General features: G+C 42.7%; 1 protein-coding gene across 1 annotated transcript; it reads right to left on the reverse strand.

Moving 5' to 3' along the window:
* Positions 1–2,073: 2,073 nt before the first annotated feature.
* On the reverse strand, positions 2,074–14,813 carry LOC104273443 (cysteine string protein-like; the record flags this gene model as incomplete). The annotated part of the gene is made up of 5 exons (XM_009868782.1): positions 2,074–2,168; positions 7,688–7,862; positions 11,816–12,029; positions 14,179–14,208; positions 14,767–14,813. Coding segments are annotated over 5 exons (561 nt in total), but the record flags the coding sequence as incomplete, so codon positions are not given.
* Between the last annotated feature and the right edge of the window lie 269 nt (positions 14,814–15,082).

Consider the following 15,082-nt stretch of genomic DNA (forward strand, 5'->3'; position numbering starts at 1 on the left):
TCAATAAATTTAATACTACTGCTCCCAGTACCAACCCCTGAGGGACTCCATTAGATGCAGAGCTCTAACTAGACTCTACCCTAATGACCAGAGCTCTCTGACTTCTTTCCTTCAATCAGTTCACAATCCACCTCACTATCCAATCATCCAGACCACACTTCCTCAGTTTAGCTACAAGGATACTGTGGGAGATGGGGTCAAATGCTTTACTGAAATCCAGATAAACCATGTCCACTGCACTGCCATCATCTATCCACCTGGTTACATCCTCATAAAAGGCTATCAAGCTGCTCAGACATGACTTTTCCTTGATAAAATCGTATTGTAGATGGCCTTGGTATCTGCATATGGAAGACAGATTTATAATCTGAACTGGAATTAATGGCTTTTAAAATGTCCATGTGTTATGGGAACTTTACAGAAATGTTGGAAGTAGTATTTCTTGACTTTGAAGTTATAACTGGTGCTATGAAACATACTCTTTTCCTGTATATTTAGCTACCGCTGAATGACATTTGATGTAAAAGGTGAGAATAGAAGGAAGATAATAATGTTTCACAACCACAGGATCCAGTTTTAAAGAAGGGAATAACACTTTTGACTAGCTACATATTCATTAGTCTATATAATTTAGTGGTACATTATGACCCCCTTTGGACTGCGCACTATGATTAGAGGAGCAAAAATAGCAAATGCACAGAACTGACAATGCAATATGATCAATAAGGAGAAATTCAGTTGCCTAAGTCTTAAACTACTATGTTAAACCAGTGAAGTGCTAAGTCTAAGAGGTATTTCGTACAAATTAGGGGCCTCATTTCTTCATGCTTGCCTTAGCCATACTGACAGGTATCTCCACTGATCCATGCAGTGGTACTTCTGAACATGCACCTTATCCCTGCCACTTTATTTAAAATCACTCCGTGTCCTCTTAAAGCCGCTGTGCCTGGGGCAGAAGGGAGAACCCAGACCAGCCCCAATGAGCCGGGCTGCGAGGAGGACATGAGCCAGGCTGCGAGGAGGACAGTCGGTCGCTCCTCTGCTGCTTTGTCCTGTGCTGCCAAGTCCTTGCTGCTCCCAGAGCCCCGATGCCAGCGCTGGCGTAATGGCTCCTGGCCCAGTGCCGGCAGGGCAGCGGGGCTGGTGGCCAGGAGCCTGGTGGAAGGAGAAAGCCGGTGGAAAGCTGTTGGCTGTGGACCAATTTCCAGTACGTTGCAGGTGCAGCCAGAGAAGCTGGGGCTGCCTGGCATGGCAAGATTGGGGGAGTTTTGTCATGGGGCTGTCACTGGCTATGGGCAGAGGACAGAGGGTTTGAGGCAGCCCAGGGCCAGCCTCACCCCTCCAGAGGGCATTTGCCCACCACCTTCTGGGTTTAGAGCTTGTGCAATGGAACTCACAGAGCCTACGTGTGCTTCTGGTACTGGATGAGGCTCGTGGATTTGTAGCCACTAGCAGAACTATCCCTGAGCACTTTGTCCTGGCTCAGGTTTATAATTGCCGGGGCTGGGCCCCAGCAAACTGCTAGCTGCTTTTCAAAGAGTGGTTCCTCTCTGGGAAGGACAGCCCTGGCTTGCCTTGCCACCAGCCTTCCCTCAGAGGTCTGCTAAAGAACATTTCCAGAGCTCCCTCACAGCAACATTTCACATCCAGCAAAACTGCTGCACGTGAAGAGCATTCCCAGGGCAGGATGAGACCGGGCCGGTGTGTCTGAAGAGGGACCTGAGACAGAGTCTGGGAGGTGAAACCACAGCTGAGGGCAGGGAGGAGATCAAATGTACCAAAGAGAGAGCATTGTTAGAGGGAAAGACCATGCCAAGCCTGGCAGTTTGAAGCCGTGAGAGACCAGCATGCGTGTCTGTAGAGCTCTGGACCAGCCATAGGTATTTCCTTGCACAGTGCAGATACCAACCTATTGGAAGTGGCCTAGAGGGAGGTTTGGCCATGATAGGAAGTTATCTCAGGTTACACTTGGTTAGCTGAAAGACAAGTACAAATACAGGCTGCAGAGCTTATCGTGGTTTTTTGTCGCTGTGACACTCAGTGGGAAGCACCAGCAGGTCGTGTTTGACTGCTCTAGGAGTCTGTGTGATAGCTCCGGTGACTGTCCCCTATTAGCTGCGTCTTCTCGGTTGCATTAGTCGGCTGAAGCACGATAGGAGTTTCTCCATCTAAATGTGGGAGAACAGAAAATACTTTAATAATCCTCCATTTGCTACCAAAGTCAGGTTTCTTGTTAGCACTAAAACATTTCATCTGCTGTTCTGGCTATGGCTTAACCTTGGATTCACAGACAGCTGTGTGCGTACTGAAGAGGTGGCAATGCCCACACCCAGTCTACAAATGCTCTCACTCCTTGTAGACATGTAATAGCAGATTTCTGGGTGACTTGCTGTTATTATTAAACTGGACATTAGCTGTACCTGGTGCTTTGCAGAGATTGCAGGACAAAGGTTCCTGTCTGTTCTGATTACAAGTGATTGTTCCTGCAAATGCCCGAATATAATGAGTACTATTGTGAGTCAGCAAACACTAACCTTGACCGTGTTTGTGAGAATGGACTGCTCTAACCTTGACAGCATTTGTGAGAATGGACCAGAAAAGAGTCTTGAAGGAGTCTAAGTTAACTGTAAAGAAGGAAGAGACTTAAGAGGAAAAACATCTGAGATGTCTGAGCAGTAGTATATCTGAGAGGGAAGAAGTCACGTATATCCTGCTAGATAAATAAAAACATTAAATTGCATTTTGAAGTCTTGTGTAATATATATACAATAGGATTTTGAAAATTACTGTTTTAATGAGTTTGGAACTGCCAAAATCTTGTATTATCACTATAAATCCTTACTGTGTTGTACTTTATCATTCAATGCAGTTATGTACTTGATTTCCCAATACATCTGTAAAATGTGTTTGTTGTAGAGTGGAGGAAAGTGAAGTCATTACAGAGCCCCTGATGTCTGTTGTGTCCCCTCTGAAAACGAGCAAGGTTTGGCTGCCCTTCTCCTGGGCCTCTTTCCAACCCACTGGTTTTTGGGGTGGAGGAGGGGACTCAAGACTCAGAAACTGACTTTTAAAAGTTCAGCCATCTCACTGAAACGTTTTTGTATGAAAAATTTTGGTCTATCTATATCTCAATACTAGCACAGCCTTCACAGTAATTGAATACAAATGATGACTTTTTTTGCCAAATGACCGAATGTTCAGAAAAAACCTCATCTGACATTTCCTCCTGCTTACATGACAGTTGATGGGATGAATCATGGGCAAAAGATGTAACGTACAGGAGTAACTTAACCCAGAGCAGGAATCTAATTGCATGCCATACGGCTTCCCCTCAGTGGGGGTAGAACAACTTTGACTCTGTCAAGGTGAAAGGCAAGAATGATTAAATGCCAAGCAGCTTCTCTGTATGGGCAATTCCATATTTAGACACAAGGTCAAAGACAGCCGTGCTTCATAACTTCTAAAAGTATATGAGTAATTAATGCTTAGAGCTCAGCTCGGGCTCAGGTTAGTTTGGCAGTTCCAATTCATTTTTAAGTTGCTGTATATTTTCTAGACTTCTGAGCAGCTCTCCCTTCCCACCCTCTGCTGCCTACAAGTTGTTCATTTTCTGGAAGATCATTGATCGAGGGAGATCAGCGACTAGCAGTTCCTTTTGCTGTGAAACCCAGGTGTGCAACATGAGAATAGGACCCACTGCAAAGCTATTGCATTGCTACCAGCACACAGTTCTGAGCTGACACCTTCACGAAGCGTTTTGCTGCCCGCACCCTTCTAAGATTTGTGATGGGTTTTTATCAGAACCCATGGTATAATAAACTGTATAAAAATAGTCTGCTAATGGAGAGCTGTAGAATGGAGGTGTGGCAGAATTCACAGTTTAAACTGTTTTCTATAGATAGCTCTTGCTCACTGTTCGCCTACATTGGTATCATATGGAGTGTGGAGGAGACAATGAAGTGCTAAAAACTTACTGCTTCGGAGTTGGGAAAGTACTTTGTTATTCAGGTTCCTTTCTTTTTCTTTTTTTGCCCCTCCTTTCCCACATTTTGTTTTCTATGAAGTGAAATTTAGTCTAGAAGTGCCTTGCTTTGTTCTTACAATGATAAGCAGACAGGAAAGGAGAACAAACCTGCCAAAGTGCCTCAGTGCATCATTACAGCCCAAAATACCAAGGCAATTCGGATTCCAACAGCAACTCGTCTGGGACCACAAAAGTCCACAAAAGATTTGGCTTCATCTTCAGTGGAAGCAAAATCTGGCAATCTGCCTCATATGCGTGAGTGAAAGCGATGAACTGTTGCATGCATCCATGCTGCAGATGAGTGAGTGATGCTTCCCCCTGCCGTGGTATTTTTTCAGGCCACCCCTAACATCATGGCGAGATGCCACAGATTACCGTACTTTACACTTTTTTAATGTCATGTTTGATCTGAAACCCTAAAAAATGTCACATTTGAAATCCATCAATCCTAAGAGAAGATTTATTTTTGATCTTTACATTAGGTCATTATCCTGTGGCACAAATCAGTAGTCATGAGAATAAATCACTGTAATCTAAGGACAAGCCAGAACTTGCAAATCACTAAGCTCCTTTGCTTCTGATGGCAATGCTACCCGTGGAAGTATGTGCTGTAAAATGAATCTCTCATGGCAGATACACAGCTAGCTGAACACTGAAACTAGTCAAACATATTTGAATAAAACTTTCTTCTAGAGGAATATGCCATTTCATCAGAACTGAACCCTTTGACATGTTTGTGTTGATTCCAGGGACAACTCACTGTTACATTTTAGGGAATGGATCTCCAAATTTTTGGCCTCACATATATTTTTCCCTGATAAATATGTTTTATGGTATATTAATTCGAGGAATGAAATAAACTCTGTAACACTTTGATTTTGTTAAGGAAAAATGTGAGTGACTGAAAATTATTACTGTTGTGCCAATTCAAAGATGAAGTCTGAATCTTGACTCTCACAATACATATATTGCTTCATCAGTGCAGTATGACTGGCTCAAGCAGCTCCCACTGAGGGCCACAACAACTGCTGGGGACTCACTCTCAGAGGTTTTTATCATCAGGAATGATGATGTTTTATCGAGGTTACATTTCTCAGAAAAGCAATGACTAACTACAACATATTTGGATAAATTAAAGTATGGCCTTAGCTTGAGAATCTACATTTTGACCTTAGTGAAAAAGTTCTGGCTAGCAATAATACAGATACCGGAGACAGCAGGAAGCAAATAAATTAATTACCAGCTAGAATGCTCAGTCTGTGGGCAGAGGGCATGGAAAGAATTTGGATCCTAATAGGATTTCCTCTTCCAAAATGAAATCTGCTGCAGGAGTGATTACAGTTTGTTTCTGAATTACCTGTGGGAGCATTTCTATTATTTGCATAAAGGAAGGCATGAGTATTCATTTCTATGGCCCAGCATTTGAAAATGTCTAGTGGAAAAGCCCAGTGTTTGTCATTCTAGTCAACTGCATCTTTTTTGGCCAACATCCCTAAAACTCGGGGAGATGAGGAGGGAGGAAGTGCAATTTGAGCTGGTTATAATTAATTTTTATAAGTGAAGTGTCTGTTTTCATTTCAGATGCAGAAAAGATGCTCACATTGTCCTCTGTCATGAAGTTTTTACTTTTATTCCTGATATGTTGCTCTCTTTCCATCTCATTTTAGAACACTGAGAATTCTGCTCTATTGAGACAAGCTGGATCAGTAGGAAAATATAGCAAGACTGAAAAGAAGAATAGAAAAAGTACAAAAATCAAGTTTTCTTCAGGCCCTACCTATATACTTAGTATTGACTTCAAAGTACTTAAAACATGTAATTCCACATTCTGTTAATTTTTCAGACTGGTACTTTACTAAACATTTGAAATTATTTTTAAAATTTGATATCTCAGTGAGGTGGTGGGAGTAAAGGGATGGGAAGATGGCCTAAAATTAATGAATACCAGTAAATACCCCCTGTGCAGAAAGGATAGAGAAAATTTTTTCTGCCACTGGGGAATTTTGTGCTGGATTTTGAGAGAGGGCAAGATAGCAAGATACCTGCCAAATTAGGTAGAATTAAAAAATTCTTATGCTTCAAAGTTCCATCTTCATATGTCACACTTGGCTTTGATGTCATAGACCCATAAATATCAAGATCCATTTTAGATTTGCACATTTCAGGCGCCTCATGTAATAGAGTATATTACATTTATTTCAAATAAGGCATTGTGGTTATAAAATTTTCACTAACAGTTTTTGTTGCCTTTGCAGAAAATGATCAAATATGACCAGTTTTCAGGCTGACTCTATTTACCTCAGTAAGCCTCTATGCAAAACGAATTTAAAACCACCACCACACGTTGGCATATCAGTTATATAAATAGCATTTTTTTCAACTACTACAAGTGTTTTGTTACATATTTATGGAAGGGTAAATTTGTGTGAAAAGTAGGGGGGAAAAAAGCCTTCCTGCTAAGAGAACATGACATTTCCAATCTGGCAGTGCTAATTTAAGCATAATAAACGTAAGAATATAACAGCGTAAGACCTTCCATAACAATGGAAGACTAAAAAGAGTGAGCTGACTGCTTGAGATTTTTTTCCTCATAAAACTGTGTAATCCTAATCACAATTTATATTAATTTGCAACTGAAAAGTGGCCTCGGTCTTTCCCTGATACCTTGGCCTCTTACTGCTGGAGCAAGGGTTGTTGCCCCTCTCAGCCTGTCCTGCAAGTGCCGAAACCTAACCTATTTGAGATGTTTCTGCTCCCCCTGAAGATGAAGGCAAAACTCTGCATCCCTTCAGCAGATTAGGACAGGGCTCTTTGTTCAATATATGTTACCCATGCTAGTGGCAAATTAGGAAATTGCCACCATCATCCTTTAGTATAACCAAAACCTGACTATGCAGCCAGGGAGATGCAGCAAAGCCAAGAAAAGAGAGTGACCTGCTGTGAATAGCATCCTACTGCCCTCTCCCCATGTTTGTCCTGGTGCTCTTGCTTCCTTCTTTGAGCCAGAATTAGCTCTTGGCCCACCCAACCGTGAAGCACAACAGGGAGTTAAATGAGCAGGGAGCCACACACATTTTTGAGAGGATTAGTTCTCACCTGAATTGTATCCAAGACCTGGCTCCTGGTACAGCATCACGATAGGTACTGCTAGTGCAGAAGAGAGTGAGCGGCTTGGGGGCTACATGGGAGAGCGGCAGGACCGCAGCAGTTCTCACACAAACTCTATTAAGTTACTGCACAACCTTGCATCTTTTCTTGAAGGATTTTTTTGAATGGACAAAATTGGCTGATCACAGTTAGTGATAAATTTTACATTAATAAAACCAGAATGACGGCTTATTCAGGCAGATCAGATGTGGCAAGCACCAGTCCAGGCAGAGCCCAGTGTACAAGTACAGGATCTAGGATCTGAAGCAACGTGGGCATGGGGGCTAGAAGATGAACATTGTCTCCTAATAGTTAATCTTCAGTGCCATAAGTTTAGTTTTTCATTAATATATAACTTGGGAAGTTCATCAGGTCATAGTATTAGGTAGAGTGAATTGGCACACCTCCACTGTTGTCTGGAAGCAGCCATGGCATTGTGAGCAGAACATCTGGCTTACAGGCTTTAAAGATTGTTTTGAACAGCTTTGTCACACAGTAAGTTCCTATAATACACACCTCTTTCCATGTCGTTCTTAATTTGCTCTTCCAAATCTTCTGGAGACACACAGTACTCCTGCTCTTCCCCTTCGGGTGCTTTGGGTTTACACTTTCCACAGCAGCAATTGAAGCAGCAGCAGAGGCAGCAGCAGAGGTAGCAGCCTGTCAGCAGGCCACAGACTGCAAAAAGGCCCTGGGTTAAACACAGCGGGAGGAAAACCCTGTGAGCAATGACCTTCCTCAAACTCGTGGCAGCCTCTTGCAGCTGAAGGCAGATCATCAAAGGAAGTCAGGTTCCCAGGTGCTTGGCACTCCAAGGAGACCAACTGCTCGACAAATGCCTAAACAAGGGCCACATCTTCCAAAGACCTCCCACGAGCTCCTACTTGTCACTTAGGACCACATCCACAAAGAAGACACCAACCAACAGGCCCCTGTATGCTCAACTTCTTCAGTTTTCAGCTGATGGCCCCCAGAAAAAGCGTCCTGGCAGTATGCAAAACCCCACCCACCTTAAAATTACTCATTTCCATCTTAAAAATGACTCATTTGCCCAATATTGTTTTTGCAAACAGTTATTTACTGGGAGTTTCTTGTCAATAACAAAGCCAAGAGAAAAAGAAACAAAGATCCAAATGCATCCCACATAACTTCAGGCACTGAACTAAGGCATCCAGATTAGGACTGTAGCCTCTGTGGGCTCCCCACATAGTAAATGGGATTTTAAAAGCCCTTTAGCTCTGGAGGATTTGAATTGCCTGTTGAGGGTACCTTTAACCATTAGCCTGTTCAGGAGCAAACAGGCAGCAACTCATAAATTAGACTGCTCAGGCTGTAGTTTCTTGATCTGAGGACCTAGGGGGCAGGAAGTTCCCACCTGCATCACCTTCTGCTCTCTCCCATCCCTGTGGCACAAAGCATGGAGGCTTCAGCAGAGCCAGCAAGCTGCCTGAAACTGATACCAGAGGTCTCAGTCAGAAAACTTGAATTTACAGAGCTTCCCTTCCTCCAGAACAGGTTGCTGCCTGGGTTCACAGCACAGCTCCACAGCTGCTTGCATTGAAGGAGTTACGCGCTGTGTCGCAGTGATGGGATGGAGGGGTGCAGGAGGGGAGTCCTTACGCTGGCATTGCCACCCCGAGCTCCATGGGGGCACGGTGGCAGCTGGGCTCCTGACCTGGGGCAGACCAGCCCTGCTCCGAGATGTTTGCGACAAAGGTCCACATCTCTTAATGGACATAGTGGTGTAAGAGCAAACAACATTCCTGAAAAGCAAATCAAAGGTCGTACGTGGAATTCATATGTAATGCCAGCACAGCTTTGTGGCCACAAGGTATATATGGGTTGGAGCTATAACCAGGCTTTAGCTTTATAGTTATATGGTCTGCCCCTTACTAACTATTCATTATATTCATGAGAAAACAAGCTGCTGAGGAAGAAAGCAAGTGCAAATGTCAGGATATTGTCAGATTTTGACAATGAAGCTATGTAAAGAACACTCGGTTATGTATGCATGTCTCAGACAATGTTAGTGGGGGCTGACTGGAGCATCTTTGAAGGTAATAATACAATTTACATGCCCAATATAGGCATGTAAATAGAGTGAGCAAGGTGGTTTTAAAGTAAAAGAAAGACTCTGAATTTTGTTTTTAAAAGTTTTCCTTTCCATGGACACCCAAAACTTCCATAAACCCCCAAAATAAGTTATCTGACTGTTTATCATTTAAGCCATAATAAATTGCCACAGTGGCTAAAATGAAAAAAAGACAGAATAAAAATGTAAAGAGGGAAAAAATTCTTAAATTTATTAACGATATTTTAAATCTCTCAAGATTTCCTGTGCTTATGTTATCATAGTTGGTAAATCAAGAATTAGTTTACTGATATAATAAAAAAACTGTCTTCATGGTAGAGGGAGAATTTCTTTTTGCTAAAACAGTTAAACAAAGAACCTTTATGCCTGCCAGTGGAAAAGCAGATAAAGTTCCCATTGTCCATGTCAGTGTGTTCCCTGCGAAGAAGTCTGGCACTCTGAATAAAAAGTAATTTTCACTTTCCATTTATCTTTTAATTTGAGTTTCCTTACTTCTAATGATACACCTCGTCACAATTGTCAGATTTTCATATGAGTGTGGTAGGGAAGAGAATTTACTAAGAATATTTGTAGTTGAAAAAGAAGACAACGAGCAAAAGCTGTGATCCCTGCTGTCTTCTACCAGAACGGAGAAAATTAGGGGTCCAGAGGTCATCTACAGATGACACCTCGCACTCAAATGATATTGTGATAGCCAGTAGAAAAATACAAAACTGACCCAGCATTTGTGCATGAGTTAAAAAAAGATGAGCAATAATGAGTTCAGCTTGCAAAAAAACACTTGGCTGGCCTGTTTATGCTTTGAAGGTGGCAAGATTTGGTGTTGGAGGAGGGATAGAGAGACCATCTGTGACAATCCTCAAACGAGTCTTTATGCATATTTTGTGGGGTTTTTTTGAACAGAATTCTTAAAAACCAGGAAGCAGTGAGTACTTTTGCTGGGACATTCAGCATATCTCTTCTCACCTCTAGGATAGAGCTCCCTTGAGTCTATCCACATGTTCCTCCTTTAGCTGTTAGGGACTTACCGGCTTCTCTCTGCACTCTCCACTGCCCTCCTTATGAGTCAAAGCCACAATAGTTGTTTCTCTTCTTGATTTTCTAACCACAGAGAATTTTATACTTCATAAAATCTCCAATAAAAATCAGTGAGCAGAAGAGGAAATAAAAGCTAAAAAAGCAGCAAGCAGTGAAGAAAACCTGGTTTAGCAAGACTGTTAAAGGAGTCAATACTGCAGCTCTCAGCTTTGAGGCAATGCTTCCTGGCCTGAATTGTGACAAAGAGGCCAAAGGAGAGGGTGGACAGCAAAGAAAAGACGTAATGATCCAGCAGGAGAAGACAGTGGCTGGGCTGGGTAGTCCAGCCTGCCGCAGGAGTTGTCTACAGGAGCTGCAAGCAGACAGCCTCCAGTCTGCTTCTGAGGGTACAACTGCACAACTTGCAAATTACACTTGCCGGTGTAATTTCAACACCGGTATTTTATTCGTTAGTTTCATTCGCTGTTCCGCATTTGAGCAGCTTCGGTCTCATCCTGATTCAGCAAACAAATTACAATTTCTCAGAGCCACCAAGTGCTCAAGTGACTTCCCAGTTTGAAAGGGGACTGTGGGGCAGTGAAGCCCTGGCCTGATCTGTGCTGAACACGGAGGGCGTGTTCCATGGTTCTCAGACCAAAGCTATCGTAGCATGATTGCTTCACACAGTATAGATAATTTTCCTCTGTATTCTAGCAGAGCTCTGTGCTTCTGTTGCTGAAAATAGGTGGGGACAGCATGGATTTTGCATGTTTTCAGTTCTGTTGGTTTGTTACATTTCTGTAACATTTCAATATTTGCAGCTTGAGTTTCACATACGCAAACATCAGAGGACGGCACTGACATAAGAGAGCACATGAACACAATTGTTTTATGACTAGAACAGCCCATGATGTGTTTTCCCTTGAGCAATATGCCAGTTTTTGGTGTATCTTTCTCTTCCTTTCCTGTTCTCTTCCTCCATTCCACCCTTCTCACCTTTTCTTCCACTTTCTCTCACCCCCTCACCAGGGCATGTGTATGACACCATAATCACAGAGTGCTATGTATTATTATTGCTTACTTATGTTGTGAGCTATTTATAGCAAAGAACACAGCTAAATTTGTACTGTAAGAACTTATTAACTGGTTGTCACATAAGTGGGACTTCTCGGTTTTGAACAATGAGTCATTTTTATTTAGTCATTACTGAAAAGAAAGTCAAAATTAACCTGGAGCACTAGATTCAAGTCAAATTAATGTCTGAAAGTGTTACAAAATATGAACTCTATTTAACTATTTATCAGGTTAGAAATTAAAAAGAAAATATTCTCTATTAGCATTATCCTGTGCTTGCGTTACCTCCCACCACTGTCCAACTTCTGGGTAATATTGTTGTTTAATTAACCTTTTAGTAACAGTTTAAATTCAGATCTTACTATTTGGCCTTTGGAGAGACCATGTTTTGCAGGAGGTTCCTTGTCAGTGTGTCTGGGTGCATTGCAATATTTGTTTTCCAACAGAAAGTAACAGCTTACCTTTGCCCACCAGCTAGAGAGCATGAAGTAGGTGTTAACATTTTCCTCACCAAACTGTTCTGCCACATAGAGCCCTAATGATCCATACTTGTCATATATGTTTCGCTTGGACAGGTCAGTTAGTGTTGCATGAGCACTATTGATCTCTTTAAATTTTTCTGCAGCCTCTGGGTTGTTGGGATTCTTGTCAGGATGATATTTCAGAGCCAGTTTTCTTAAACATGAAAAGAAAAAGAGAAGGAAAATAAGTCCTCTGTATATGTGCATGTATACAGACACAAAATATTTTAATAATAATCATTCTCAACGCTGTGTTGAGCCTTCTTTTTCCAGCTTTGATGTACTCGGTGGAAGAAAAGTGACACAAAGTGACTGAATGTGAAAGTTTGGGTAGCAGAGGTGTTCCTATTAGACTGAGCATGAACTTTGTCTATTGATACGTAGTCAGCTGTCATGTTAAAGGAGACAGTGATACATGCTGAAAGCAGAGATTGCAGCACAGTAACAAAGCATGGGCATTTGTTGCATTATGATTGTCAACTGATTTGCACAATTTAGCAGGTTTCAACAAAGATAAATATTTTTTTAAGTCTTGTTTAAAAAGATTATGACATTGCTCATCCCACCAACATTATCTTCCTCATAGCAAAGAACTTTCTGTGTTCAATTGCCTATCAATACCAGTTATATTAAAGCTTTGTAAAGAGTGTTTGTGTTTGCAGAAGCCCAGACAATGGTGGTGGAAATCACAGCAAGGAGCTGCAATAGAAAGGAAGCAACTTTCTGAAGCACAAGGTGGAAAAACGTCGTGAGTTAGCCCCAGTTTCAAGTGTCTGTATTTAGGCCTAATTACAGAATGGTCAGAGTTGGAAGGGACCTCAAGAAATCATCTAGTCCAACCCCCTTGGGTAAAGCAGGACCACCTAGAGCACATTACACAGGAATGCATCCAGGCAGGTTTTGAATATCTCTAGAAAAGGAGACTCCACAACCCCTATGGGCAGCCTGTTCCAGTGCCTTGTCACTCACACAGTAAAGTAGTTCTTCCTCATATTTAGATGGCACTTCCTCTGTTCCAGCTTAGGCCCATTGCCCCTTGTCCTATCACTTGGCACTACTGAAAAGAGTCTAGGTCCATCCTCCTTACATCCACCCTTTAGATACTTATAGATGTTGATAAGCTCTCCTCTCAGCCTTTTCTTCTCCAGGCTAAATAGTCACAGCTCTCTCAACCGTTCTTCATAAGAGAGATGCTCCAGTTCCCCAATAATCTTTGTTGCACTCTGCTGGACTCCCTCCAGCAGTTCCCTGTCTCTCTTGAACTGGGGAGCCCAGAACTGGACACAGTATTCCAGATATGGCCTCACCAGGGCAAAATAGATGGGAAGGATGACCTCCCTTGATCTAGTGACCACACTCTTCTTAAAGCAGCCCAGGCTACCGTTGGCCTTCTTGGCAACAAGGGCACATTGCTGGCTCATGGTTAATTATCATCTACCAGAATGCCAAGATCCTTCTCCAGCAGGTCTACCCCTAACCTATATTGCTGCCTGGGGTTGTTCCTCCCCAGGTGCAGGACCTGTTGCCCTTGTTGAACCTCATTAGGTTCCTCTCCGCACAGCATTCTGGCCTGTCCAGGTCATGACGGATGGCAGCACAGACCTCTGATGTGTCAGCCACTCCACCCTGTTTTGTATCATCAGTGAACTTACTTAGGATACTCTCTGTCCCCTCGTCCAGATCATCAATGAGCATGTTGAACAAGACTGTGAACTGTCACATTTGTGAGGCAGTCCTTAAAGCAGTGGAAGCTGATTCTCGAGTGGTTTGGGGTGTTTAAGCTGGTGGGAAACCTTTGCTAGATCAGGGCTCAGTTATGCCTTCTTCCCCTGACCATGCTCAGTGCTGTGGTATCTGAGGACAGGTGTATCTTGAAAGGAACAGTGTGGGCCTGTTGGCTTATGGGAACAGTGCTGGGGAAGCACAGCTTACAGAGGAAAGGGTTTGCTTCCAGCCATGTTGAAGCGCTGGCAGTGTGAGCTCATATGTACTTGCAAAACAAGCACAGGCAGAAGCATAGATTTTAAAAATTCTTCACTCCCTTTGAAAGACCGGCACCAAGATTTTTTTCAGCATATTTATTTAATGACTAGTGCTGACCTCTAGTGGCGTGAAGTGATTTAGGAGTGTTTTCAATACTGCGATTCTCAGTCAAGCTTTGTTGCATTTTGCAAATATTCCCTCCGAAAGTTTCAGGAGCTAGCTATGAATGTTATGCCCAAAAATATTATTTGTGGTGTGAAACCAGTGTCCTGAAGTCCCGGTCTAAGTTATTCCCTCTGCTGCTTTAAGGTTGGATAGAGTTAATTTTCTTCATAGCAGCTAGTATGGGGCTATAGTTTCGATTTGTGCTGAAAACAGTGCTGATAACACAGGGATGTTTTAGTTACTGTTGAGCAGTGCTTACACAGATTAAAGGTTTTTTCTGCTCCTCACACCTTCCTATCAATGCGCAGGCTTGAGACGCACAAGAACTTGGGAGGGGACACAGCCAGGACAGCCGAGCCCAATTGACCAAAGGGATATTCCAGACCATATGACATCATGCTCAGCATACAAAGTTTGGAGAAGAAGAAGAAAGGAGGAGGGGAGGAATGGGGGGTTGGCATGTTCAGGGTGATGGTGTTTGTTTTCCCAAGTCACTCTTATGCTGATGGAGCCCTGCTTTACTGGAGATAGCTGAACACCTGCCTGGCTGGGGGAAACGGTGAATTAATTCCTTGTTTTGCTTTGCTTGCATGCTTGGCTTTTGTTTTACATATTAAACTGTTGTTACCTCAAACTACGAGTTTTCTCACTGTTACTCTTATGATTCTCTTCCCCATCCCATCAAGGAGGACTGAGTGAGCGGCTGTGTGGGGCTTAGTTGATGGCTGGTGTTAAACTGCAACATTGCCCCAGTAAAACGTAATTGCTTTGTTCCTGCCTTGGAGGCATTCTGCCAATATCAAGACTGGTACAAGCCTGGGAACAGCTTCTGCCAATAATCTCTTCAGTTCTATATGCTGAACTCAAGTCATCTTCTCATAGATTATAAATAACTCCTTTAAAATATCTCTAATGTGTTCAGTTTTGGGCCCCTCTCTACAAGAAAGACATGAAGTGCTGGACCATGTCCAAAGAAGACATTCTTCTTTAGCCTTCTCCAGGCTAAACAACCCCAGTTCCATGAGCTAGTCTCATAAAACCTGTGTTGTTTAGCCTGGA

This window comes from Apaloderma vittatum, unplaced genomic scaffold (assembly GCF_000703405.1).
Source record: "Apaloderma vittatum isolate BGI_N311 unplaced genomic scaffold, ASM70340v1 scaffold13924, whole genome shotgun sequence".
Lineage (NCBI taxonomy): Eukaryota > Metazoa > Chordata > Aves > Trogoniformes > Trogonidae > Apaloderma > Apaloderma vittatum.